This window comes from Diceros bicornis, chromosome 29 (genome assembly GCF_020826845.1).
Source record: "Diceros bicornis minor isolate mBicDic1 chromosome 29, mDicBic1.mat.cur, whole genome shotgun sequence".
NCBI classification, from domain to species: Eukaryota; Metazoa; Chordata; class Mammalia; order Perissodactyla; family Rhinocerotidae; genus Diceros; species Diceros bicornis.
The window spans coordinates 17926304-17954292 of NC_080768.1; the positions used below are offsets into that span (position 1 = coordinate 17926304).

At 38.9% G+C, this 27989-nt stretch overlaps 1 protein-coding gene across 1 annotated transcript; it reads right to left on the reverse strand.

The window, feature by feature from the left end:
* Positions 1-339: 339 nt before the first annotated feature.
* MTNR1A (melatonin receptor 1A) lies at positions 340-27893 on the reverse strand. The gene is made up of 2 exons (XM_058525018.1): positions 27652-27893; positions 340-2983 (listed from the first exon to the last, which is right to left on the reverse strand). Exons 1-2 carry the CDS (start codon positions 27878-27880, stop codon positions 2115-2117), a joined length of 1098 nt encoding a protein of 365 aa, XP_058381001.1. The 5' UTR covers positions 27881-27893; the 3' UTR covers positions 340-2114.
* Positions 27894-27989: the final 96 nt, after the last annotated feature.

The window sequence follows — 27989 nt, forward strand, 5'->3', positions numbered from 1 at the left end:
CATATATCAAGCTGGAGCAAATAATGTTCAATTAAACTCAGTTCCCATCCATGATGGAAAAGAACATATAAATATATGATATATGAACACATATGAATAAACTGAGTAGTTTAAATTCTGCTAAGAAAAATGCCCAAAACAGAAAGACAGGACCATAGTCCACAAACAGGTACATATCTTAGGTAATTATCAAACCACTATCCATCCTTAACCAACTTTCATTTAATTCACAACAAATAAGAGAAAAAACAAACTGACTATCTTGAAAATGACAAGAAATCATACTCATCTTTCTATATATACATATAAAACTTTTATTAGAACAAATATATACAAGCAGAGATCCCATTGAAGTTCATCCTCGGCAGTAACAAGGTACAGATATGGGTAAAAACATACAAATATATTATACCATGGGTTATATTTTTAAAAATGTAAAAATAAATTGTCTTTTGAAAAAACCAGCTTTGTAGGTTTTTATTTAAATTTATATCCAAACTGCAATAAAATAGCTACAAGTATAAAACAATGTCAGAACTCAAGTTAATATCTTATGTTTAACTATTGTGAATTGTCCAAACAAACATTTATTCTCCAGTTCAATGGTGACAGAGTCAATAAAGATGGCAGAGCTCTCTAGGCAACAGGACTCAAGATTTCTGAGAGATCTGTTGAACACATCATGGAAATAGAAGGTAGAATGTACTTTTTTATTCCAAACAAACAAGACTACTTTCTCCACTCTGTTAATAAACCAGATATGCTCCCATCACTCACTGTAAAGGAACAGTTCCATCAGAAATTAGAGCAACAGATTAGCACAAGAAAAGACAGGATCAGACACCTGAAATTTACACAATGTTATAAGCCAATATGACCTCAATAAAATAATTTTTTAAAAAAAGACAGGATCAACATCTAATGTCTAAAAGCAACGATAATCAATTGGTTTTGAAATGGGCATGTTAATCCTAGACCTCCTGTAACAGAACACAGAAATGTGTCCTCATAATAAAGGTACTGTTTCCCAGGGATGTAGAATTATTTCATTATTACTAAAACACAGCACAACATCTAAGTAATCTCTTTACTTTTCAAAGCTGTGGAGGTTAGTCATATTCCCTAAGATCATCAACATTAAAGATGAAACCAAATACTGAAATGAATTATTAAAGAATATTGTTTTGCGTTATCTATAAAAGAACAACTATGTGGTTTAGATATTTACTTGCCCAAATAGCTTATCAATCTAGAACACATTCAGCACTATATCCAAGAATCTACAGCTCTGATTCTTTGTCATTTTTAATTGAACTGATTAGATGACTTAATAAATTAACACAGATCAATTCAAAAACAGCTGGTCAGTGACATCATAAACATGATATTCAGTGACAAAATAATAAGAAGCCAAATGTCTAATAAAGTTGAATAGAGTTTTATAATAATGTAGCTATTGCTTTAAAATACCATAGTTATAGACATCTGAAAAAGAGCTCTGTCATATAGTTAGCACTTAAGTTGAACGTGCAACTTTTAATAGAGTGACATTTACGATCATGACTATAGCTACCCACTGCCAACAGTGTCAACTGAAAACCTTGTGATGGTGGTTGTGGTTGTGGTTGAGGTATTCACTGATTTATTTTCAGCCTTTCGCTGTGTAACAAGTCACTCATCTACTTTCCCCTTTTTGTTCAACTTACTCATTTTAAAACATATCGTTAGTTTCCCTACTAGAAATCTTCAACAAGTGAAGGAAAAACGCAATTACTACCTTTGTGGCACTCACTTTCAATAAAACGAAAGTTTGCATTCTTTCTCCACTTGAATACATTCAGCATTTTTATTTAAAATTACCCCCATCCCTGAACCGTATTCTTCAGTTAACATATAACTCTCTATATGTTCTGTATTTCTCTTAATAAGTAGAATTAGAGACTTGTTCAAAAGGCTGATAGCACATTAGCTCAAGAACTATAGAGGTAACCTCTGAAGAGCATTAAGTTTTCTCAACCACACTGCTTTCCAGACATCTTTCCAAAGGGAAGCAAACATGAAAATGAGTAAGACCTTGAGTAGTGTGCATATCTTGCTGGTAATTCTTTGCTTTTTCAAACAGAGTCTACGTTTATTGGGTTATTGTTGGTCATTAATGGAGAGGGTTTGTATTTAATCCTATCTGCTACATCATTCGAGCTATCTACAAAGAACATCTTGGCTGTACACAGTGAGACTATAATTCTTCTGTACTCCTTCCTGAAATTTTGGTTCAGTAGTCCATATATAACTGCATTGAGGCAGCTGTTGAAATATGCCATATAGTAACTGGCCACAAACAGCCACTCTGGGATCCTGGGTACCACGCTGGCAGGGTCTGAGGCCACAGCGAGACCAATAAAGTTGAGGGGAGCCCAGCAAATGGCAAACAGTACAAAAACCACAAACACGGTGACAAAGTTCCTGAAATCCTGCGGTTTCAGTTTGGGTTTGTTGTCAGGTTTCACCCTCCGTCTGACCTGAAAAACCAGGATCCATATCCTTAGGTAGCAGAAGATGACTATGATCATAGGAACTATGAAATGGAAAACCACCACAGCTATTGTGTATGCTGAACTGACCGACTGTGCGAACGTACAGGAGTAGATTCTTGGGTCATACTGCAGGGTTCCGACACGCAAGTTGGGGATGATTGCCACGAGGGTCAACAGCCATATCAGGAACACGTAGCAGAGGGAATTCTTGTTACTGTACAGCTTGTCGTACTTGAGACTGTGACAGATGTAGCAGTAGCGGTTAACGGCAATTCCTGTGATATTGAATATTGAGCCAATGACACTCAAGCCCATCAGGAAACCACTAATTTGGCAGTGCAGATATCCCAGGCTCCATCCGTTGTTAAATATAGACGTCAGCACTAACGGGTATGGATAAACAGCCACCACCAGGTCTGCAACTGCTAGGCTCACCACAAACATATTTCCTAAAAGAGAAAGATTTAGAAAATTACAGGTTAATACCAGTTGTTCATGGGTTGCATGAGTTTTCTTTCACAGTTATTTTAAAAAGAGCTGTTTCCACAATTCGGATGACCTGACGTCACAGCTACTACCATATTGTAAATGAAGTGGAGGCTATTTTCACCAGGAAGTGAGCCCACTGTCGTCTGTGTCAAATCAATTCTGCTGTTCACAAATTCCCACATCCCCCAAACAAGGCATATTCCATCTTCAAAACTGTTGTCTTTCAACCTGTTTGGCTTCTCTTGTGCTTTAAAAAATCTTGAGTTCAGTTTATTCATATCACATCTTTTGTTCTGGAATCTTCTACATTACCTGAGAAACCTCATGTTACATTATTTCTCAAGCCAGCCATGATGTCCCTAATTTCCAGGCCTTCTATCCCTCTCTAGTTCTTCAACTGTTCTCAAATGGGCCTCTAACTCCTGTTTGGAGAGTAATGGATCCAATGGATCTTTGTCCATCGCATAATAGTTAACAGAAAAAGGGTTCTGTCATCAGCTGAGTCCAAGGTGGCAGCATGTGCAAAGGCCCTTAGCAGTAACTGGTGGGGCCAGTTCAAGGAACAGAGAAAGGTCTGGCAGTTCCTCAGTAAGTTCAACATGGAATGACCACATGACCCAGCAATTCTACTCCCAGGTATATACTCAAAAGAAGTGAAAACAGGTGTTCATCAACCATCTAGGTTAGAATATTGGCTTTACCCCTTACTAGCTACTAGCCATCTAACTGGGGAAAGTCACACTATCTCAGCAAACTTCAGTTTCCTCTTCCATAAGATGGGGATAATGATAATACCTTCTTCATAGGGGTTTGGTGAGGATTAAATGAGGCACTCCATGTCTGGTGCTGAGCAGTATCTGTCACATGATACGTGCTTGATAAATATTGGTATTCTACAACTCTCTTCCCTCCATCCAAAGGAAAAGGTAGAAATTCTTTTGGATTTTATAAAGAACTTAAGGTACAAAAATTAAACCCCAAATATTCAAATTAAGTGATAATTTTCTATATTAATATAATAACAACACATTTTAAAGTACAAAAAAAGAACTCTAGTCAAATTTTATGAGAAGCTCGGCAAATACGTTCTTTGCTTTAGTGGCTCATTTGCCTTTATTTCTTACAATTTCTTCTGCCTTGAATGGCTCCTCTCTCTAACTTTTAAAATGCTACTCATTTTCCCAAATCCATCTTAAATAGAAATGCCCAAAGACTTTGCTTATTGGCCCAACTACACGGAAGAGCTTCCTCTTTTGAAGCTCCTAAATCACTTATTTATACCACTTTTAATTTAGATTAAATAATAATAAATTCCATTCAACAAAAACTTATTAAGTGCATATAACAGGTGCTGGGAAAACAGGAATGAACAGGCAGGGATCCTATGATCCTCGATCTTAGATAAATAAACAAAATTAAAATAGAGAGAGGGGCTGGCCCCATGGTGTAGTGGTCGAGTTCGGAGCGCTCCGTGTTGGTGGCCTGGGTTTGTGGGTTCAGTTCCCAGGCGCGGCCCTACACCACTTGTCAATCCATGCTGTGGCAGCTACCCAGTTACAAAATAGAGGAAGACTGGCACAGATGTTAGCTCAGGGCTAAGCTTCCTCAAGCAAAAAAAGAGGAAGATTGGCAATGGATGTCAGCGTAGGGCAAATTTTCCTCAGCAAAAAAAATAACTAAATAATAGAGAGAAGGAAGTACAGCAAGAGTATGTACAGAATTAGAGGCAGCAATGGAGTGAGCTAGACAGAGGTGAGGAAGAACATTCCAGGTGGAGTGACCGTACATATTTGCCTTCCATTATATTTATTTGTGACTTGGTTTTCCTATATTTCTATACTGTAGTCCTCTGAGATTATGTCTTCCTCATATTTGTATCCTGAATAGTAGTGAGTTGAGACTTTTGCTCAAATGTTGGATGAAATAAATTAAATTGTCATCTCCCAACATCTGAAATAAAATAGTCTTTGTACTTGAAGTTCTTATTTGATTAATTTTATTCCTCCCTCAAAAAACATTGCAAAGAAGTGAAGCAAAATAGCAGTCATGACTAAAAAAGGCAAGGTTTTGCCACTTCAGATAAATTGTCATAAAAACAACTTCTTTGAAAATTGGATATAGTAGGCCAAATTAAAGCAAGAAAAGCAAATTGATTTTTCCCACAGACCAATTTCAATTACCAATGAAATATTTAAATTCCCAAGTGGGCATATTTTAATAAATATTTAACTCAAAATGTTTAATACTTTAAAAATATGTATAACATATGAAATTTAGCTACAAATTAAACTGTCATCAAAACAGTACATTTTTACCTAGAATGTCATGAAAATAAACTGACCTAATATAGATTTATTTTCCAAAGAGCTTAAAAATAAGACCATAAATGATGTCATAGATTTCTTTCATAGCTTTAATCCCCTGCTCCATTTATTTTATAGTAATTATGCTTCTTTTCTGTTCAAGTAATTACATTAATTAAATCATTAGTTTAATTTTCTTTGAACTAATCCCATTTTACAAGTGTTTGGAGGAAAAAAATTAAGCCATAGACTCTATGCAGATGTGGCTATTAGGTAGCTCAGCTGGAAGCTTTATCACATCTGCTACGTGTGTGTGGAGTGTGTGTGTGTGTGTGTGTGTGTGTGTGTGTGTTGTATGGGGGGAGAACTCCACCAGGTAAGAGTAATGAAATAATTTAATCATAATTACACACATTATAAGGTCATCTATTCCATCTTAGTGTAACCGTCAACACCAATTTGTACTGGCCCTATCATATCAATAACAAAATATCAAAGTTATCTTGCAGGAGCAATGAGCAAAAATTGCAAGTCATGTAGCCGGAGCACGTGCAGAAGATGGAAACTTTGTCCTCAGAAGACTTCAAGCTGCGTAGGAACCAAAAGTTCCCTACTACAGAACTCGATGTGATGAAAAAGTGGCGTGGGGAACCTAATGAGCGAGGGGTCGCCTGATTTGTAGCACACTGGACTTATGAGACCCTTACACTCCCACCATCCAATCAGACTCCACCAAGCTAGCATTTTGCATAACCACTCTGTCTTGACATGAGTACAGCCATGTTTGGCTGTTCCATTAACCTATAGCCACCAGCACAAAGAGAAATATAAAAGCTGCTTTCTGCATGGTGGGAACTGGCCCTTCTCCCACGGAGATAGTTGCAACGTGTAAAAATTTCCAGGCCCTTTGGGTGCCGCAGCCTGGGGCAGACTGGCCATCTGTGCCAGGCTAGGATGATAACCAGGGTAAATAACGCACATACACAACTGCCGGGCTGGCATGATAGCCAGACGGCTCAGTGCACGTACGCCACTGATAACCATTTGTGCATGAAAACACTGGATGCCTGTTCTGAAAAAAACTCTGTAACTGCTTACTCTGAAAATTATTGATGCTATAAAAAAATACTGGAGACTGAGGCCCAGTGAGAGATCCACCTGTGGAAGGGACACCTTGCCCAGGACCTGTGATTCCTGCCCAGCCGTGTGGATTGACAGGACTCTCCCGGCAGTGGGCGTGGATGTTGTGAGTAATTGATTTGTTGTGAAGAAATTGATTTGTTGTGAGTAATTGATCTGATGTGTTCTCTTTTCGGTCAACCTGGTGTTTCTCTTTCCGGTTGATTTGTGTCATTTCTCTTCAGTCGATGTGGATGTTTTCCCTTTCCAGTCGAGCTGATGTTTTTCCCTCTTAATATTTGACCTATTCGGATATGTTTGCGGACTGTCGCCTTTACTCTCCTCTATATAACAAAATATACCTTCAGTCCATTTGTTTGGAGTGGAAAGTTTCTTTTACGGCTCTGATTGAATCCCCCAAACCTCTCATAACACACTCCCACTCCCAACTCCTTAAAAAGTCTGTCCCCAGTTCAGCTCAGGGAGATAGATTTGAGCTTTGCCTCCTGTTTTCTTGCTGGTTGGCCACACAACAAAGCTTTCTTTTTTCAAAATCTGGTGCCATAGTATTGGCTTCTCTGTGTGTCAGGCAGCGGACCCTTGCCCAGTACATTAGCTCTGTGTAACTCCAGGTAGATAACAATCTATCTATTTTTACAGATATCCGAGACTCTATACAATCAGCATAACAATACATTCTGACACTTAAAATAATTTCTGTTAATAGCTAACATTTCCTCCTCTGTTGGATTTAGTACCAGGTCTTACCGTAGAGGAATCATAGACTCATAGGATGTTAAGACTAAGAAGAATATTAGTGATCACCCAGTAAATTCTTACTTTTTAGGGAGGGAAACTGAAAAATATGGAGTTAAATTGGATGAAATCATAAAATTAGTTAGTGCAAGACTGCAACAATGTTATTTGTAATGTTGCTCAGCGCATTTCCCTAAGAACATTCCTGCAGTCAGAAATATACGAGGGTTAGAAACTGGGCCCTCTGGCCAGATTAAAGACACAAATAAACTATAAAACGCAGAGCACATATTCATTCTGGTGAATAAAACCTTAAGTTGTAAGTGAAATGTGATGCATACACGAATAAAGTAAGTTAATAGACAAATAAAAGTTGCTTTGTCTAAACTGCCTCCCTCAGACCCAGTCCCGTGACTTCCCTCTGGGAATGGACAAAGCGAGGTGGCATTGCTTTTCCATTTATCACAAGTATTTCTCTACTTTTTACCATCTCCCCGCACCCCAAGCTATTAACTCCATGAGGGCAGTGCCTGTCTTAGACACCTTTCTCCCCCCTCAAACAGGACCTGGCATAGAGTTAGGCCTTTAAAAAAATGTACAGTGGATTTATAGTGTGTCGACTTAGCTAAACTGAAAGGACATTTGCTTGCATAGCTCCAGGTTAGGGCTCCCCACAAGAGATAATTTGCTTGAGATTTAAAGGCCAGAAGTGAAGCCGCAGCCATGTTCTCTCTGCAGGCGGAAGGTCCCTGTAGAGCACCAGGCACTACTGTGGCTCTTTGACTCTTATAGCTGGCCTACGGTGTGGTGAGGGGCAGCAGTGACGTTCCCACAGCTTCTCCTGCTCCTGCTGAACTCCACCTTGGCTTGGAGAAAGTGAGAGACGGACAGGAGTTCAGTTCATCCTCCTGGGTGCCAGTCCTTCCTCCAAGGTTCTAATCCACCCTTGCTTCCCCTCTTGACATCCATCTTTCACTCTCAGCTGCCCTATACGTGGACTTTAGGCTTGTGATGGTTAATTCTATGTATCGACTTGACAGGGTCATGGGATGCTCAGACATCTGGTTAAACATTTTTTCTGGCCGTGTCTCTGAGGCGTTTCCAGGAGAAATTAGCATTTGAGTCAGTAGACTGAATAAAGCAGATCGCCCTTCCCAATGTGGGTGCGCATTATCCAATCCACTGAGGGCTTGAATTAAACAAAAAGTCAGAGGAAGGGAGAAGGAGAACTTGCTCTCTCTGCCTGACCGTTGAGCTAGGACATCAGTCTTCTCCTGCCCTTAGACTGGGACTTACACCATACGTGCTCCTGGTCCTCAGGTCTTCAGATTTGGGCTAGAACTACACCACTGGCCTTCCTGGGTCTCCAGCTTGCAGATGGTAAACTGTGGGACTTCTCAGACTCCATAATCACGTAAGCCAATTTTCATAATAACATAATAAATTTCTTTTATATATATACTATTCATATATTATATATATATATTATTTATATATATTATCTATATATATCCTACTAGTTCTGCTTCTCTGAAGAACTCTGGCCAATACAAGGTTCCAGCACCAGACACAGAACCCAACAGTCTCAAACAAATTGTTTAATCAGCCCCCATAATTGCTCTAGTGATTTTGCTTCTCAGATTGATTGGACCCTGACTGATACAGAATTTGGTACTGAAAGTAGACCAAGAAGAACCTTAAGGATGGTTTTTCTATATTGGTTCTGGGCTACTAGAATAGGTTCTCTAAGACGACTAGATTTAAGGGCATTAAAAACCCTATTTCCAGTAGCAAAGGGGACACTGGGAGTTCACGGTATGCAGTGGCAAAAGAGTTACTTCAATTATCACCCGTCCTCACCTTCCAGGGTGAAGAACAAGTTGCTGCATTCCTACCACTAAGAAGAAAAAACAAAATATACCTCATGTTGACATGCTACACCAACCCATTTACCAAGTAACCCAAAAAGCAGCCAGTTTTGAGTGGAGCCCAGAACAAGAAAAGGCTCTGAAAGCTGTTCTGCCATTTGATTGACTCATCTGATTCCATGCTGTTTGAATTGTTTGTGGTAGGTCTGGAGAATGTCAGGAGATTTTAGCAGGCACATAGAGGTGATTCATAATACAGATCCTTAAGATTTTGCAGCAAATCTATGCTATGCTCTGCAGACAAGTATTCTCCTTTTGAGAAATAGTTTTTGACTTGCTACTTGACCTTAGTAGAATCTGAACACTTGACCACAGACCACCAAGTGACCCTGTGATTTGAAAGGTCCCTCATTGACTAGGTATTGTCTGACCCACCAAATCACAAAGTTAGGCATGCACAGCATCAAACAGAAGTGGTATATACAAGATCTGGCTCAAGCATGTCCTGAAGGCATAAGTAAGTTCAATGAGTAAGTGGCACAGATGCCCATGGCCCCCATTCCTGCCACATTACCCCTTTCTCTCAACCTGCACCTATGGCCTCATGGGGAGTTCCCTTTGTCCAGTTGAATAATGAAGAAGAAACTTCTGGCGTCGTTTACAGATGGTTCTTCATGAAACGCTGGTACCACCCAAAATTGGATGTTGCAGCACTAGAGACCCGATCCAGGGAAAAGGATGAAGGAAAACCCTCGCAGTGAAGAGAACTTTGAATAGAACTTCAGACAGGTTGTTCATTTTGCCTGAAAGGAGAGATGGCCACAGGTTCACATCTACATTGACTCATGGGCTGTGGCTACTGGTACAGCTAGATGGTCAAGGACTTGGAAGAAACATGATTGGAAACCTAGTGACACAGGGGTCTGGAGAAGAGATAAGAACATAGATCTCTCAGAATGGGCACTAATTGTGAAGATACTGTGTCCCATATGAATGTTCACCAAAAGCAGCCCCAGCAGAAGAGGATCTTGATGACGTAAACTGTGGACATAGTTCATCCTTCCTCAGCCACTACTGTCTCTGACTAATGGGCTCGTGAAATTGTCATGAAACAGACATAGAATTACTCATGGGCTCAGCAACATAGACTACTACTCATGAAAAACATGTAATACTTCATCTACAGGCAATCAATAATAGGCAATCAAAAAAACTATATTAACTCTATATTAACTCTATTTGGGATAGTAGGCTTTATTTCCTTAGACACGTTCCCCAATCTTGAAGGACTCAGTGAAATCTCAGCTTAAATAAACAAATTAATGGCACTTAATGGCATGTCCATTTAATTAGAGAAGAGCTCTAAATTGCTAAATTCCAAAAGAGAATTCCTGTCATTATTAAAAATGGCACAATCATAGTATTGCCCTATTTGTATACTAAAATTAAATAAATGTGAGGAGAAACAAAAAAAGTTAACACTACAAAAGTATAAAACATGAAACTTATAAAGGTAATTTTTAAAAGTTCTAAATTTGATAGTTTTTGATGTATCTACAGAGTATTTAAAGACCTAAAATTGTTAAATACTGTTCTCTGTCTTAAAAATAAAAATATATTCACCATCACAACTCTACACCAAGAGTACGAAATAACAAAGAATTTATTCTGCTTCCCAAAATGTTACATTTAAAGCACAATGAACTTTAAGGATAGCAATCCACTTAATCCTTGCGAGACTAGTATTGTCCTAAATTAACAAGTGAGGAGACTAAACAAGTAATTTTCCCAAGGTCTCACCCATTGGTGGCAGATCCAGGGTTTTACTCCAATCCATCTGAATGTTCCAGAGGCCACATTCTCCAAAGGGAACACATCACAAAAAATTCAGTCTATAATAGAACTAATTTTCCATAGATAAGGAATGTTTCATATATAAAATGATATAAAGATTATATATATAAAGTTGTTTTATATATATCATTTTATATATATATATATAACAACCTTTTTTAAAAACTTATTTGGTAAAAGAATATAATACTTACTACCCGAAAAGATGAGAATAGCTGAAAGTATTCCGAATTCAAACAGAGGAAACAATTAATGGTAAGCTAATAGAATAAATAAAGTAACAAAGGATACAAATGAAATTAAAACTTTTTTTTAAAAAAATGGCAAACAAAACTCTTAAAAGTAAAAACTTAAATTTAAACTAAATCTTAAAATAAAAATTAATTAACTGGGTGAGGTTGGTCAAAAGGTACAAACTTCCAGTTATAAAATAAATAAGTCCTGGCGATGTAATGTACAGCATGGTGACTATGGTTAATAATACTGTATTGCATATTTGAAAGTTGCTAAGAAAGTAGATCTTAAAAGTTCTCATCACAAGAAAAAAAAATTTGTAACTATATATGGTGACAGATGTTAACTAGACTTATTATGGTAATCATTTTGCAATATATACAAATATTAAATCATTACGTTATTGTCTTGACATGAGTACAGCCATGTTTGGCCGCTCCATTGACCTACAGCCACCAGCACAAAAAGAAATACAAAGCTGCTTTCTGTGTGGTGGGAACTGGCCTTTTCCCGGGAACTGGCCTTTCTCCCACGGAGAGAGTTGCAAGTTGTAACATTTCAAGGCTCTTGGAGCATCGTAGCACGGGATGGACTGGCCATCTGTGCCGGGCTAAGACGATAACCAAAGAGAACAATGCGCGTACACAACTACTGGGCTGGGACGTTAGCCAGGGGGCTCAGTGCCGTACGCCACTGATAACCATTTGTGCATGGGAACACTAAATGCTTGCTCTCTAAACTCTGTAACTACTTATATAAACTGCTGGAAACTGAGACCTGGTGAGAGTTCCACCTGTGGAAGGGACACCTTGCCCAGGACGTGTGATCCTTGCCCAGCCACGTAGATTGACAGGGCTCTCCCGGCAGTGGGCGTGGATGTTGTGAGTAACTGATTTGATGTGAAGTAACTGATTTGATATGAAGTAATTGATTTGATGTGTTCTCTTTTCAGTCAACCTGGTGTTTCTCTTTCCGGTTGATTTGTGTCATTTCTCTTCAGCCGATGTGGATGTTTACCCTTTCCAGTCGGGCTGATGTTTTTTCCCTCTTAATATTTGACCTATTCGGATCTGTTTGCAGACTGTCGCCTTTACTATCCTCTATATAATAAAATATACCTTCAGTCCATTTGTTTGGAGTGGAAAGTTTCCTTTATGTCTCCGATCGAATCCCCAAACCTCTCATAACAGTTACACACCTGAAACTAATATAATGTTATATGTCAATTATGCCTCAATTTAAAAAAAAAAGAGGAAAAAAAGAATTAAATAAAAGAATTAACTGGAATAGTGTTTCTCTTGCCACAGAACTGTGTCCCAAGCTCTGATATTATCCTAGCCCTGGTATTTAGGAGGCATCCAACAGGTATTTAAATAAAGAAAAAAGGAATGGAGGCATAAAAGATAAAATCACACTGTCCCTTTCAAGATCACAAAAGAAGAGACTTTTGTGTTCCTAAACATGTTAAGAAAATCATAAAAGAGGAAATACTGATTATTAATGACAAATTTTTATCATCTGCCATTTAATAGCTATATGAGAAAACTTTTTTTAATTTAAGTGAGCAGCCTGGCACACAAACCTTCTCCAACAGGTGCTTTTTCAGGATGTACTACTTTCTTCAAAAGATATGGAGTCAATGTATTATTCTCAAATAGCTATGCTTTGTCTCTATTGTTAACCAATTTCTTCGAAGTTCTCTCATTAATTCTGCTTCAGGTGCGGTGTAGCGTTCACACTTCGTATTTATTACCTATTGTTCTCTCATCCACCGTGAGGTAACATCTTTAAAAATTCTCATGACTTCTTTAAGTTCCAGCTACGTTCTACCAACAAACTTTCAAATTTCTCTTAAAAGTTTTTCTGCCATATAAACACGTTTTTCCTCTTATACCTTTGTACTCCATGTCTTATATTTATTTAAAAAGAAAAGAACAAAAAATTTTAAAGTGCCTTGATAGAAAGTAATCTCTTTGAAAGTAGGAGCCATGTTTTACACAAGCTTAGCACAGTGTCTCGCACTTTGACAAACCAACAAGAATTTGCTAACCATTTATATTCTGTATAATACTGTAAGTACGCAATAAATATTTATTTAAATGGATATTCAACTCAATCAGCACCAACAGTGCTCAGCATCAAAGCAAGTGAGCATCGTTTTAAGCCATAAGTCTAACAACTCAAATTCACCCCCAAGAGCCCGAATAATATTCAGCACCAAAAAGATTTATTTTTTTCTTGTTCCTTCTTCTGAGACTAATTCCTTCAATGTGATTGCCAAAAGTGTACAGCTCTGTAGACGAATAAATGTTAGAGTACCTCAACCAGAAAATCCAGAAGTTTATTCCTCATTTGCAGCATTATTAAATTTCACTAAAATTTCTTGAGATATCACATAGAGCCCTCAGGTTTTAGGTCAACTTTAGCCAATCTTTTTGAAAAATGAGACAATTAGGGTGCTGATTAAGGAACTATCTTTTTGAAGGGGAGTAAATGATACCCCTTCTATTCTAAAGGAGTAAAGACCTTTCTCTTCACCTCAAATATTCTAGTTATTATTTTTAAAAGGTGCTAATAAAGAATGAGCAAAATATGCTCCAGAGACTCTATGGAGATTTAAAATATCTTCCAAGGCACATGTTTTTCAAAGTAGGTGTTTTTAGAAAACAGAACCATCAAATGTTAGTAAGAACTAAAAGCAAGAAGTTTAATCTAGGACTATTTTATCTTTGGTTAACTTTCAAAATTGCCAAGAGAAAAAAATGATTCTGAAAGCTAGCAAAAATAAGCTCTATCTTATCCATGATTAATTTAATGCTGAAAATCTACTTTCTTATGAGATAAATAGCTGGAGGAACCAAAGATCAGATTCAAATTCAATCATGTAGACTCAAATTCAATCATGTATTTAGGAGTCTGAAACCACTGATCTAAGGTTTCCAGGGAATTCTGGGAATTACTTGGGAAAATTTAGGGTTCCATTACAATGCACTACACAGACCAGAAAAAAAATCATAAAACTTTAAATAATGGCTAAGCATGCAAGGGGGAAAAAATCAATAAAATGTCTTTAAAAGTAAAAAATTGCCTTGAATCAATACTTTCAAATATCATAGGGAGCTATAGGAGGAAAACGCCAACAGTGCTAACAAGAAACTGATCAGATTGGAGGTTCCATTAAGCATTGACTTTGTTGGCTTGAAACCATTTTCCGAGTCTGTACATGTAAGTTAGTGATAACTTTTTGAATGGAAACATACTTAGAGAAAGTTATTGTGGCTTCCAGAGCTGATTTATTTTAAATTAGAGAACAGCATGGATATTGAAATAATCAGTCTCTCAGAGGTTGGATATTGAAATAATCAGAATCTCAGCCCTACTTGCTGTGGAGAGATAATGTTTATTACGGAAAAAAAAAAAAATTGAGACATCTGAGAACTTATGGAATTTGCATAATGCCATGAAAGAGAATTAGATCATAAATCGTCAATTTCTGACTGATTTCACTTCTTATCATTCATAGTCTACTCACTTTAAAAAATATACATTTAAAAATAAATAAGCATTTAAAAAATTAAAACAACCTAGGAAGAACTAGTCATATACTGTATACTAATAATAACATAATAATACCATTATTTGTATAGTATAACTTCAAAGTGATAGGTGGATGGATGGACGAATGGCTGGATGGATGGATGGATGGGCAGAATCTAAGTCTATCCTCCCAGTATCCCTGTGAAATAAGTACCCCATTGGACAGATGAAGAAACTGAGGCCTAGGGAAATTGAGTAATTAGACTCAAAACATACTACAGATAAAGGAATTGCAGATATAAGACTCTACCTGTATCTTCTGATTTTAATTCCTGTGCTCCCTCCACTGTACCACGCTGGACTGTGTGCTGGGTTAGAAATACTGATCATTTATCTGTGAATTTGGGGTTTCAGTTTTCTTATCTACCTGAGGAGGCTATCATAAGAACAAATAAAACAAAATGTGAGAAAGTGTTTTGAAAGCTGTAAATTGCTCTAAGCGCATACGTACAAAACACTAGACATTCTAAACAAGAAAAGAAGTTCTTTTTCTACTTTATCCACAGAAATCAGACCGAATTAGCTATCTGTGAAAAATGTGACACAAGGTGCAATTCCATCAGTTTCCCATTTTAATTTTCTCAAATTTGAAAAATGTTTCAGACAAATTCATAAATAAATTTTAAAAAATAAAATTGTAGGGTTAAAAAACTAAATTCCTTTAATAATTGGGGTTGGCTTGATATGTGCAGTATAAAATTATTTGTATTTTAAATGGAAATGTTCACCAAAAGATAACCAGCAGTTTTTGCAAAATCAGTTATGGACCAGAACAATAAAAAGAAGGCTTCAGAGTGACGTCAGCATCATGGCGGAGTGAGCTTTCCTGTGAATTCTTCCCCCACAAGATACAACAAAAGCAACAGCCACAGACCAACAACGGAATCCCAGACAGTGAAAACCTAGAGCGGAGGGATCCACACTGCCGCACATCTGAGAGCTGAACGTGCTGGGCCCCCGGAGGAAGTGGGGAGAGGTAAGGAGAACTCCGCTCCCTCCCCATCAGATCAGCGATCCCGGTCCGCGTGGCTCCCAGAGAGGGGGGAGGGGCGGCCCTCGGCGGGAAACTGCAGCTCTTCGGGCTCTCTCAGCCAGTGGGAAACTCCCGCACAGAGGGCTCAGAGGAGCCACAGGGCTACCATCAACATCTGAGCACCCCAGAGAGCGGATAAAGAGGGGCAAACGAGAAGCCTCCCACGTCAGGGACCCAGAGGGCAAAAGAGAGAGCTCCCCCCTCCCCACAACCCGGAGTCTGCAGCTCGACCAGACCTAGCGATCCCAGGCAGACCTGAACAAACTGGACTGGACCCGTGGATCGCAGTGGGGAAAAAACAAAACAAAACAAAACAAAACTGCGGATCGCAGCAGAAAAACTGGGGCAGAGTGCAGGGGGCTTAGACTACACAGCCCTTTACCACCAGACAGTGGCGGCAGGTGGAAATTGCAACCAGAGACTTCCAGGATGAGGAAAATCAAAACCAACACAGGAACCACAATGCAAAAATATATGAAATCACCAGACCAGAAACAAAATGACAAGCACCCAGAAATCAACCCCGAAGACACAGAAATCCATAAACTAAATGACAGAGATTTCAAAATAACTATCATAAAAACACTCAACGAAATACGAGACAACACAGACAAACAATTAAATGAGATTAGGAGTTTCTTCACAAAAGAGATTGAAATCATAAAGAAAAACCAATCAGTGCTGATGGAGATGAAGAACACAATGGAGGAGATAAAGGAGAATCTGGAATCTTTACAGAACAGAGCTGACAATATGGAGGAAAGAATTAGTACTTTAGAGGATAGGAATACAGATATACTCCAGACGGAAGAAGAGAGAGAACTAAGACTAAAAAGAAATGAAGAAAGACTCCGAGAAATATCTGACTCTATTAGAAAATGTAACATAAGAATTATACGTATTCCTGAGGGAGAGGAGAGGGAAAGAGGAACAGAGAGCCTATTCAAGGAAATAATAGCTGAAAATTTCCCAAATCTGGGGAAGGAGCAGGAAATACCAGTAAGCGAAGCCAACAGGACGCCTATATATATTAACAGACAAAGGCCTTCACCACGACACCTAGTGGTAAGGCTAGCCAGGGTCAACGACAAAGAAACAATATTAAGGGCAGCTAGACAAAAACAAAAAATAACGTACAAAGGAACTCCCATCAGGCTCTCAGCGGATTTCTCAACAGAAACTTTCAGGCTAGAAGAGACTGGAATGATATACTCAAAATACTAAAAGACAAAAACTTTCAGCCAAGAATACTCTATCCAGCAAAAATATCCTTCAAATATGATGGAGAAATAGTAACTCTCCCAGATAAACAAAAGCTAAGGGAGTTCATGGCCACGAGACCCCCACTACAAGAAATACTCAAGAAGGCCCTCAGGCCTGAAAAAAAGAAGAGAAAGGGAACACAAAGCTTGGAGTAAGGAGAAAAGTAGGTAGACAAAATCAGAGAAATAGTAGATCTTTACCAGAATAGGTTAGCAACCACTTAAATACTAAACTCAAAGATCAAAGGAAGAAATTCACCAAAAATAAATTTAACCTCATCACTGTAAACACACAGCCACAACACAAGATAGAATAAGGTATAACAAGAGCAACTTAGAAGGGGAAGAGGAAAGTGACTGAATTGACTTAGTATAAGGAAATAGGAGGCTATCAGATAATGGACTATCTCATACAGAAGATTTTTTGCCCAAACCTCAAGGTAACCACTAAACAAATAATCAAATTAAAACCACATATGATAAACAAAGAGAAAACTAGAAGAATCATAAGACAGAACAACCAAACTGAATTGGCAGTCCAAAACAAATGGGACAAGAAACAAAGGAAATGCAAAAGAACCAGAAAATAAGTGACAAAACAGCAACATTCAGCCCTCATATTTCAATAATTACCCTAAATGTAAGTGGATTGAACTCTCCAATCAAAAGATATAGAGTGGCAGGATGGATTAAAAAGCAAGACCCAACAATATGCTGCCTTCAGGAAACACATCTTAGCACTAAAGACAAGCACAGGCTCAGAGTGAAAGGATGGAAGACAATACTCCAAGCTAATGGCAAACAAAAGAAAGCAGGTGTTGCCATACTCATATCAGACAAAGTAGACTTCAAGATAAAACAGGTTAAGAAAGACAAAGAAGGGAAATATATAATGATAAAAGGGACACTCCATCAAGAAGACATATCACTTATAAATATACATGCACCCAACATAGGAGCACCAATGTACATAAAACAACTATTAACAAACCTAAAAGGAGAAATCAACAACAACACAATAATAGTAGGGGATCTTAACACCCCACTTACAGCAATGGATAGATCATGCAGACAAAAAGTTAATAAAGAAATATTAGACTTAAATGAAAAACTGGATGAGATGGACCTAGTAGACATATACAGAGCACTCCACCCAAAAACAGCTGACTACACATTCTTCTCAAGCGCGCATGGAACATTCTCTAGGATAGACCATATGTTGGGAAACAAAGCAAGCCTCAATAAATTTAAGAAGATTGAAATCATAACAAGCATCTTTTCAGACCATAAGGCTATGAAACTGGAAATGAACCAGGAAAAAAAAACTGGGAAAGTGACAAAAATGTGGAGATTAAACAACATGCTACTGAACAACCAATGGATCATTGATGAAATTAAAGGAGAAAGCAAAAACTATCTGGAAACAAACGAAAATGATAACATGCCATATCAAACCATATGGGATGCAGCAAAAGCGGTCCTGAGAGGGAAACTCATAGCGATACAAGCCCACCTTAACAAACAAGAAAAAGCCCTAATAGGCAACCTTAAATTACACCTAACAGAACTAGAAAAAGAAGAACAAACAAAGCCCAAAGCCAGCAGAAGGAGAGAAATAATAAAAATCAGAGCAGAAATAAATGATATTGAGACCAAAAAAACAGTAGAAAGGATTAATGAAACAAAGAGTTGGTTCTTCGAGAAGATAAACAAAATAGACAAACCCTTAGCCAGGCTTACTAAGAAAAAAAGAGAAAAGGCTCAAGTAAATAAAATTAGAAATGAAAGAGGAGAAATTACAACGGATACCATGGAAATACAGAGGATTATAAGAGAATACTATGAGAAATTATATGCCAACAAATGGGACAATCTAGAAGAAATGGATAAATTCTTAGACTTATACAACCTCCCAAAATTGAACCAAGAAGAAATGGAGAATCTGAATAGACCAATAACAAGTAAAGAGATTGAAATAGTAATCAAAAGCTCCCAAAAAATAAAAGTCCAGGACCAGATGGCTTCTCCAGTGAATTTTACCAAACATTCAAAGAAGATTTAATACCCATCCTCCTCAAACTATTCCAAAAAATAGAGGAATACTTCCTGAATCATTCTATGAGGCCAACATCACCCTGATACCAAAACCAGACAAAGACAATACAAAGAAAGAAAATTACAGGCCAATATCGCTGATGAACATTGATGCAAAAATCCTCAACAAAATATTGGCAAACCGAATACAACAATATATTAAAAAGATCATACACCATGATCAAGTGGGATTTATACCAGAGACGCAGGGATGGTTCAACATCCGCAAATCAATCAACGTGATACATCACATCAACAAAACAAAGAATAAAAACCACATGATCGTCTCAATAGACGCAGACAAGGCATTTGACAAGATACAACATCCATTTATGATAAAAACTCTCAATAAAATGGGAATAGAAGGAAAGTACCTCAACATAATAAAGGCCATATATGACAAACCCACAGCTAACATCATACTCAACGGGGAAAGACTGAAAGCCATTCCTCTGAGAACAGGAACGAGGCAGGGCTGCCCACTCTCACCACTCCTGTTCAACATAGTACTGGAGGTTTTGGCCAGAGCAATTAGGCAAGAAAAAGGAATAAAAGGAATCCAAATAGGTAACGAAGAAGTGAAACTCTCACTATTTGCAGATGACATGATTGTATATATAGAAAACCCTAAAGAATCTGTTGGAAAACTGTTAGAAACAATCAACAACTACAGCAAAGTTGCAGGGTACAAAATCAATCTACAAAAATCAGTTGCATTTCTATATGCTAATAATGAACTAACAGAAAGAGAGCTCAAAAAGATAATACCATTTACAATTGCATCAAAAAGAATAAAATACCTAGGAATAAATCTTACCAAGGAGGTGAAGGACCTATACAATGAGAACTACAAGACATTATTGAGGGAAATCCACGATGACATAAAGAAATGGAAAGATATCCCATGCACGTGGATTGGAAGAATAAACATAGTTAAAATGTCTATATTACCTAAAGCAATCTACAGATTCAATGCAATCCCACTCAGAATCCCAATGACATTCTTCACAGAAATAGAAAAAAGAATACTAAAATTTATATGGGGCAACAAAAGACCCCGAATAGCTAAAGAAATCCTAAAGAAAAAGAACAAAGCAGGAGGCATCACAATTCCTGACTTCAAAACATACTACAAAGCAATAGTAATCAAAACAGCATGGTACTGGTACAAAAACAGACACACAGATCAATGGAACAGAATTGAAAGCCCAGAAATAAAACCACACATATACGGACAGCTAATTTTCGACAAAGGTGCTAAGAACATGCAATGGAGAAAGGAAAGTCTCTTCAATAAATGGTGTTGGGAAAACTGGACAGCCACATGCAAAAGAATGAAAGTGGACCATGTGCTATCGCCATTCACAAAAATTAACTCAAAATGGATCAAAGACCTGAAGGTGAGACCTGAAACTATAAAACTCATAGAAGAAAATATAGGCAACACACTATTTGACATTGGTTTTAAAGGAATCTTTTCGGATGACATGCCTACCCAGACTAGGGAAACTAAAGAAAAAATAAACAAGTGGGACTTTATCAGACTAAAGAGCTTTTATAAGACAAATGAAACCAGAATCAAGATGAACAAACAACCAACCAGCTGGGAGAGAATATTTGCAAAACATACATCTGACAAGGGGTTGATCTCCATAATATATAAAGAACTCACACAATTGAACAACAAAAAAACAAACAACTCGATCAAAAAATGGGCAGAGGAAATGAACAGACACTTCTCCAAGGAAGATATACAGATGGCCAATAGGCACATGAAAAGATGCTCAACATCACTAATCATCAGGGAAATGCAAATCAAAACAACACTAAGATACCACCTCACGCCCGTTAGAATGGCTATAATCACCAAGACAAAAAACAACAAATGTTGGAGAGGATGTGGAGAAACAGGAACCCTCATACACAGCTGGTGGGAATGCAAATTGGTGCAGCCTCTATGGAAAACGGTATGGAGATTCCTCAAAGAATTAAAAATAGAGATGCCCTATGATCCAGCCATCCCACTACTGGGAATCTATCCAACGCACCTGAAATCAACAATCCAAAGAGGCTTATGTACCCCTATGTTCATTGCAGCATTATTCACCATAGCCAAGAAGTGGAAGCAACCTAAGTGTCCCTCGACTGACGACTGGATTAAGAAAATGTGGTATATATATACAATGGAATACTACTCAGCCATAAAAAAAGACAAAATCGTCCCATTTGCAACAACATGGACGGGCCTGGAGCGTATTGTGTTAAGTGAAATAAGCCAGAAAGAGAAAGACAAACACTGTATGATCTCACTCATATGTGGAATATAAACCAACACATGGACAGAGAAAACTGGACTGTGGTTACCCGGGCAGTGGGGGTGGGGGGTGGGCACAAGGGGTGAAGGGAGTCATATATGGGGTGATGGACAAACAAAAATGTACAACCCAAAATTTCACAATGTTAGAAACCATTAAAACATCAATAAAAAAAATTAAAAAAAAAAAAAAAAAAGAAGGCTTAAGTTTTATCACGGAAGGTTTAGATTTACAAATATTGTTAAGACACCAGATCCGATTGTTAAGGAATACGGTATATCTGTTCCAATCGCCCATGTCCCAGAAGTTAGACTTTTGTTACAATTCTATTTACCTTCTATGTGATGTCCATGGATGTTAAGTACATCGTGGGAAAGCATCAGTTGCAGTGAGAAGAAAATATAAGATGCAAAATGAATCTTCACGGAAAAAAATTCCTGAAAGGATAAAATGACTCAAAAATATGGTGCAAAATGCATTGTTTTTCTTTTTCTTTTGGGATTTGGGCAATTGGTTCATATATGGATATTTTATTTTGTTTTATATTTTTGGATTTAAAGATCCCACAGAACACTGGTTTTTAAATTAGCCAGTAAACCCTGCAACTAGCCACTTTGATGACCTCAGTACAGACATCCTGAATTGATATTGCAGGAATGGTTGTCTGATGCTTTACTTTATAAACATATAACGTGATGAAGTGTTCATCTTCCATCCGCCTTTGAACACCTAAGTGAGAGTGCTGTGCTCACTTGCTTGAGCCCTGCCGTCCTTCAGCTGTATATTCTCGCAAACAACGGCCTTGCTGGTCGCCTATTTAGGCTGTTCCTCCTGAGTGGTTCCATTTGATGGGGTCATTACAGGCTGAGACGAGTCTGTCTTTCACCGTGGCCAACCAGAGGCATGAAAGTTATAGCTCACCCAGGACTGCTCACTCACATACATTGTCGGTCAGCTCATCACCAGCGTCCCCAGCTCATCCCACCCAAACTCATGAGAACCTGCATACATCCCAGACAACCAATCCACTGTTGATCAACCAGAAAGAGTCCCAGCAAAGGAGGAGTCAATTGTTCTGTACAGTTGGGTACTTCGTTCTCTTTCAGGAAGAGAAATCTATACAGGAAAGTTTAAAAACTTGTATTATGTTCCCTGGGAAATAAAGCAGGGACCTCAGATGTCATTAAGAGAGATTTCTCTCTAGCAGATACGTGACAAGTGAACCAGATAGTTTAGGACAAGTGGCAAACTTTCATAAGGACACACTTTCCTAGATCTACGATGCCTATGATCCCTGCATATGTATATGTCATTGTGCCCACAATCCTCCCCATTGCTAGTCAATGCATTATAATTTCCAACTTTGCAGTGAGTTTAACAATCACGTAAATCAAATGACACTAGAATTGGAAAGGACTCACAGATCTTGTCCAATCCAATCATTTTACTGATGCGAAAACAGTCCGGAGAGATAATGACTTATCTACGACCACAGATTCATTCAGTTAGGAAGCCCCGGAGTCAAGGTTCTGGATCCATTCTGTTTACAAACTCCTTCCACGCTTCCTATAGGATCTGATATGTTTGTCCCCAACACAGGAGCACTGGACTTAGGAGCAGCTGTGTATACTTATACTTGCTTCCACCCCATCCCTGATGCTAAATCCACCCTCTATCATCATGTCTCGTCCCTGAGCCCTCTCCTGGCATTTCTGAGTCAATAAGGGACGCTTCCACCCAATCCCTTCCATATCACTCTTTCCCATTCCCACAGGACACCCAAAGCTCAGAACTCAGAGTGAGGCGAGTTGCTTTCAGAAGCTCATGAATCTCAGATGACCCATGAATTCTGAGTATCATTTCAGCCACATTGTTGGTTTGAACACTTTCATGGGCTAGCATAAGAGCCAAAATATCATATAAAATATTCTTTTAAGAAATTCAGGAGTGAACTTCTAGAGTATAACATGCTTATAAGTTCAGGGCTATCTTTTTTGCCGATGCACAACAGACACAATTAGGAAGCGGAGACACAAGTGTGACCTCTACTAAGAGATCGAATCTAATTATGGTGATTAAAGAATATTGGAGGCCAAGAAGTAAGAAACAGATAATGGGGAAGAAGAAAAGAGAAGGCAAGGGAAGAGAAGGGAAAGGAAGGAAAGAGAAGATAAAAGCTAGAGTACAGTGAACAGGATGGCCAAGGGCTCTATCAAGGTAGCTATGAACACATTCAGTGGGACCTACGCTGCAGTACTGAGGAACTGATGGTGACTGTGGCCCAGGGTAATGGAGAAGGCAGTGAGCCTCAGCCTTCACTGCCTGAGCAATAGACACAAGCCAAGAGTCACGTTCAACAGAGGCAGCAACCTGCTCGTGGATGGTAAAAGAGAAAAAGTTCAGGTTGGTGGTTTCCAGTACTTAGATTTGGCACAAATTCTAGTTCAAGTTGTGCATAATAACACTATCACAATAATAAGGTAGTATTACCTAACTATTTCAAATAATTCTCGAAGTCATTGAGAAATGATTTCAAGTCATGAAATCATTATTTCATGATATTATCTTGTTTCAAATAATTTTCCTTACTTCAAATCATATCTCAAAAGTGATGGTCACATATGTATAGACATATGCAAAAATACATCACTTACATTTTATGCACTTTACTGTGTCTAAGTTATGCCTCAATTTAAAAATAGTATTTTTTAAATAGACATACCTAAGACCTACAAGCCTCTTAAAAATGGTCCTGGTGCATCCAAGATTTAAAGGCAGATCTGTGAGGCCCAAAGTCCATGTTCTCTTCCTACTCTGTGCAGCTCTCTGAGTGGTAACGCAGGATGGTTATAGATAACATTCAATATAGACCTGAAAGAAACAAGCACAAGAATGGAATAACACAGAGCCAATCATCCAGTCTTAGAGTCATTCTAGGGACATATTTTTTTTTATAATACTGACAGTTTACCCCACTGTGCACCAGATTAAAAAATAATAATAAACTGCTTTAGATAGGTGTCTTTCTAAAATATTATGTCCCTGTCTTCTTAAGCAGAACATACTGTGTGTAATTGGACCTTTCCTTGATGGCTCGGGGTCATAATTAATAATACATTATTGCACTGTGCTGTTTTCAGGAGCAGTTAACGGTGAGCAGAATTATTTGCTTCTTCACAACTTGCCCACAAAAGATTGTGCTTGCTCAGTTTTTCACACCTATTAGTGAGTCTATTTCAACCCACGCTGTTTGCCACATGTGCTATCCTATTAAATGTTCTAATCTATGGAGACCCAGGCACTAGCCTCAGAGTTTTGTGGAACTCTAAGGCAGGACAAATTAGCTGTGGGTGAGAGCTCATTATTTTTGCTTATTTCCATTTATTGGCCATATACCAGCTAGGTTAGATTGCCAGATAATTGAATTTTGAATAGGCAAAGTATTTTGTACTCTTGCTTTATTATTTTTATAAAAGTTTTATTGAAGTATAACGTACATATAGAAAAGTGCACAAATCATAAATCTACAGTTCAATTATTTTTAACAGACTGAACACACCCTTGTTAGGTGTACCTAGAAAAAAAACACATAACTTTACCTGCTTTATTCTTTTGAAAGTATTTCCATAAGCGTCATCTCACTAGGTAATGGCAACAATCGTGTGAGGCTAAAGGATGAGATACTTTCTGTATTTGACAGATGTGGAAAATGAGGGTTTGGTACCTTAACTAATTTCTCAAATCACAAGGTAGACAGCACAGATATTAATCCTAGCATTCCAGAGCAGGAATCTTCCCGTGACACTACGAAATTTACTCAGAAGATGCAAATACGGTAGATCAATTCTAGTATCAAATTGTGGACAGACGTAAGACCCTAGTGGTCATTTGGAGCCTGTGTCTGCTCTGAATGGCCAGTGTCCCTGACATACGGCTGTTAAACATTTTTAATTTCTTCCCTAGGAAGTCAAATGTCAATACACTCCTGAGGAAAGAAGGGGGTCATAAATAATTATACCAGATTCCAAGAGAAAGCACTAGTTCAAAACTTAAGATGACTTAGCGTTCTTATTTTTTTATCTCATTTCTTCCATTCTGTTCTTTCCATCTTTTCACCCTCAATGCCAACAAAATAAACTTAACTGAAATGGAAGGACTGAAAAACCATAAGAACTTTTAATAAGCATCCCCAAATTCAAATTCATATTTGGATCAGCTATCTCTATCACTGTTTCAAATTACCATCCATTCTAGAAAGCCTCCAATGGTTTGAATTGCAACAGTGGTACAACTAGCTGAATATAAAGTCCTAATTATAAAAATATGAAAGATCAAAAGCTACGCAGATTAAAGCTCACTATGGTCTCCCAGTCAGCTACAAGGATGCAGTATTTTATAGACTGCCCCATCAAAAAGTTGGTTAGCAAACGAACAAAATACAAAGTAGCGTGGAAGGAGCACTTTTCATAAGTTCTTTTTTTTACAAATTGCAAGAGGGCCGGCCCGTGGCTTAGCGGTTAAGTGCTCCGCTCCGCTACTGGCGGCCCGGGTTCAGATCCTGGGCGCGCACCAACGCACCGCTTCTCTGGCCATGCTGAGGCCACATCCCACATACAGCAACTAGAAGGATGTGCAACTATGACGTACAACTATCTACTGGGGCTTTGGGGAAGAAAAAAAAAGGAGGAGGATTGGCAATAGATGTTAGCTCAGAGCCGGTCTTCTTCAGCAAAAAGAGGAGGATTAGCATGGATGTTAGCTCAGGGCTGATCTTCCTCACAAAAAAAATAAAATAAAATAAAAATTGCAAGAAATACAATTGTTCCAGGCATGTGAATATCATTTTTTTAAATGAAAGGTTCTGCAGGATCTGAACTTCCCAAGAGCTGCAGTTGTTGAAGTCAATGAAGTAGAGTGCGCTCTCGATTAAACCTGCTCCACCACCTACGGTCGGTAAAACCAATCTGTGTCCTTGGATCGTAAAGTGGGTGACAGTGGCACCCCACTACAGGGCTGCCCCGAGGGTCCAGTTAACAGGCTCTCAGAACCGTGTCTGGCCCACAGAAAGCTGCTTTGATTGCTAGGAAGGAATGAGCCTCTTCTGGAAGGCAGAATTTCTCTAGTTTAAGCCAATCTATGAAGTGAGGTTATTCCACGGACTAACTCAAATTCAATTCATGTTATCAGGTCCTTATTAACTAATTCTTAAACTATGCACTGTCTCAAGCATTATGGAAAGCAAAAAGGAAGCCCTCCCAGAAAGAAGCTAACAAAATTACAGTGTTGACCAACTACCTGGTTGGAACAAAAACGATTGCTTTTGACAAACATGTAAGTGCATAGCTCCCTCCCCTCCCCACCCCCACCTCCAGAAAGTTTGCCTCCAAATAAGGAACTAGGCACCTAATCATCAAGTAGAGATCTGAGCGTCCAGTGTCCTGTGGACAAATCGCCCTCAGGCTCCCACTCATGATAAACCAATTTCAGTTCATTGCTTGGAAGAAAAAGGAAATTTAACTCAAGCGCTAAATTAGCTTTAGTAGTATATTACATGTAAACACACTCTTTACTAACTTGGAGAGATAATAGACACTTTCCAAAGCATGTTTAGGAGCCTACGGTTCTTTTCAAATTGTATGCTAAAAACTGAAAACCACTCCTGACAACAAAACTAAAATCATTGCGCTATCATTTTGCCAGCTTATATATTTTCTCATATTTTAACAAAGTTGGGGAAAATAAATTATATGTAAAACCAAGCAACTGATAAGTTCATTGATCTGATTTGAAACGCCTTCTTGAAGAACTTTCTGCAACCTGTACCCGTGTCTCCCAATCTAATAAACCTCAGAAATTGAAAACTGTACAGTGGGGCTGTCCCCTAAAATAAAGAGAACCTGACTCGGGCAAAGTTTTCTACCCCTTAGAAACTGAAGACGCCTTGCTGTTTTATGCAGAAACATCTTAAATGGGCAGGTTAAAGGAAAAGGAAACCGACGGGCTTCAGTCTCTGTTAGGAAAAATGACTCCAAATCCCCAGTATTTAAGGAAAAGAACTGAGCTTTTCTTAGGAAAAAGCCACTTGACAGCTGAGGGTGCTGCGTTCTGGAAAGGTGGCCAGACAAGGGAGAGGCTGCCGTCAGGGGAGAGTTGAGGCTGCACGTCCAGCCCGCCGGGCCCCGGGAGCCCCTACCTGCGTTCCTCAACTTCTTGTTCCGACACACGGCCAGGATGACCAGGAGGTTGCCCAGGATGTCGACCACGATGGTGAAGATGAGGATGCAGGCGAGCGTGGAGGCCAGCCACGAGGGTCGCGGCCACGTGCCCTCCCCGCCGCCGGGCGCCGGCTGAGAGGCGTTGAGCAGCGCGCACCCATTGCCCCTCAAGGTCCCGCCCGGCGCGCCCCAGGGCCACCCGGCCATCGCGCGGGCCCCGCAGGCGCCCGCCGCCCTGCCAGCGGCCCGAGCGCCGCGCGACCCCGCTCCGCCACTTCTAACGCCTCCTCCGCGCCCTCCGCGCGCCTAGCCTCAC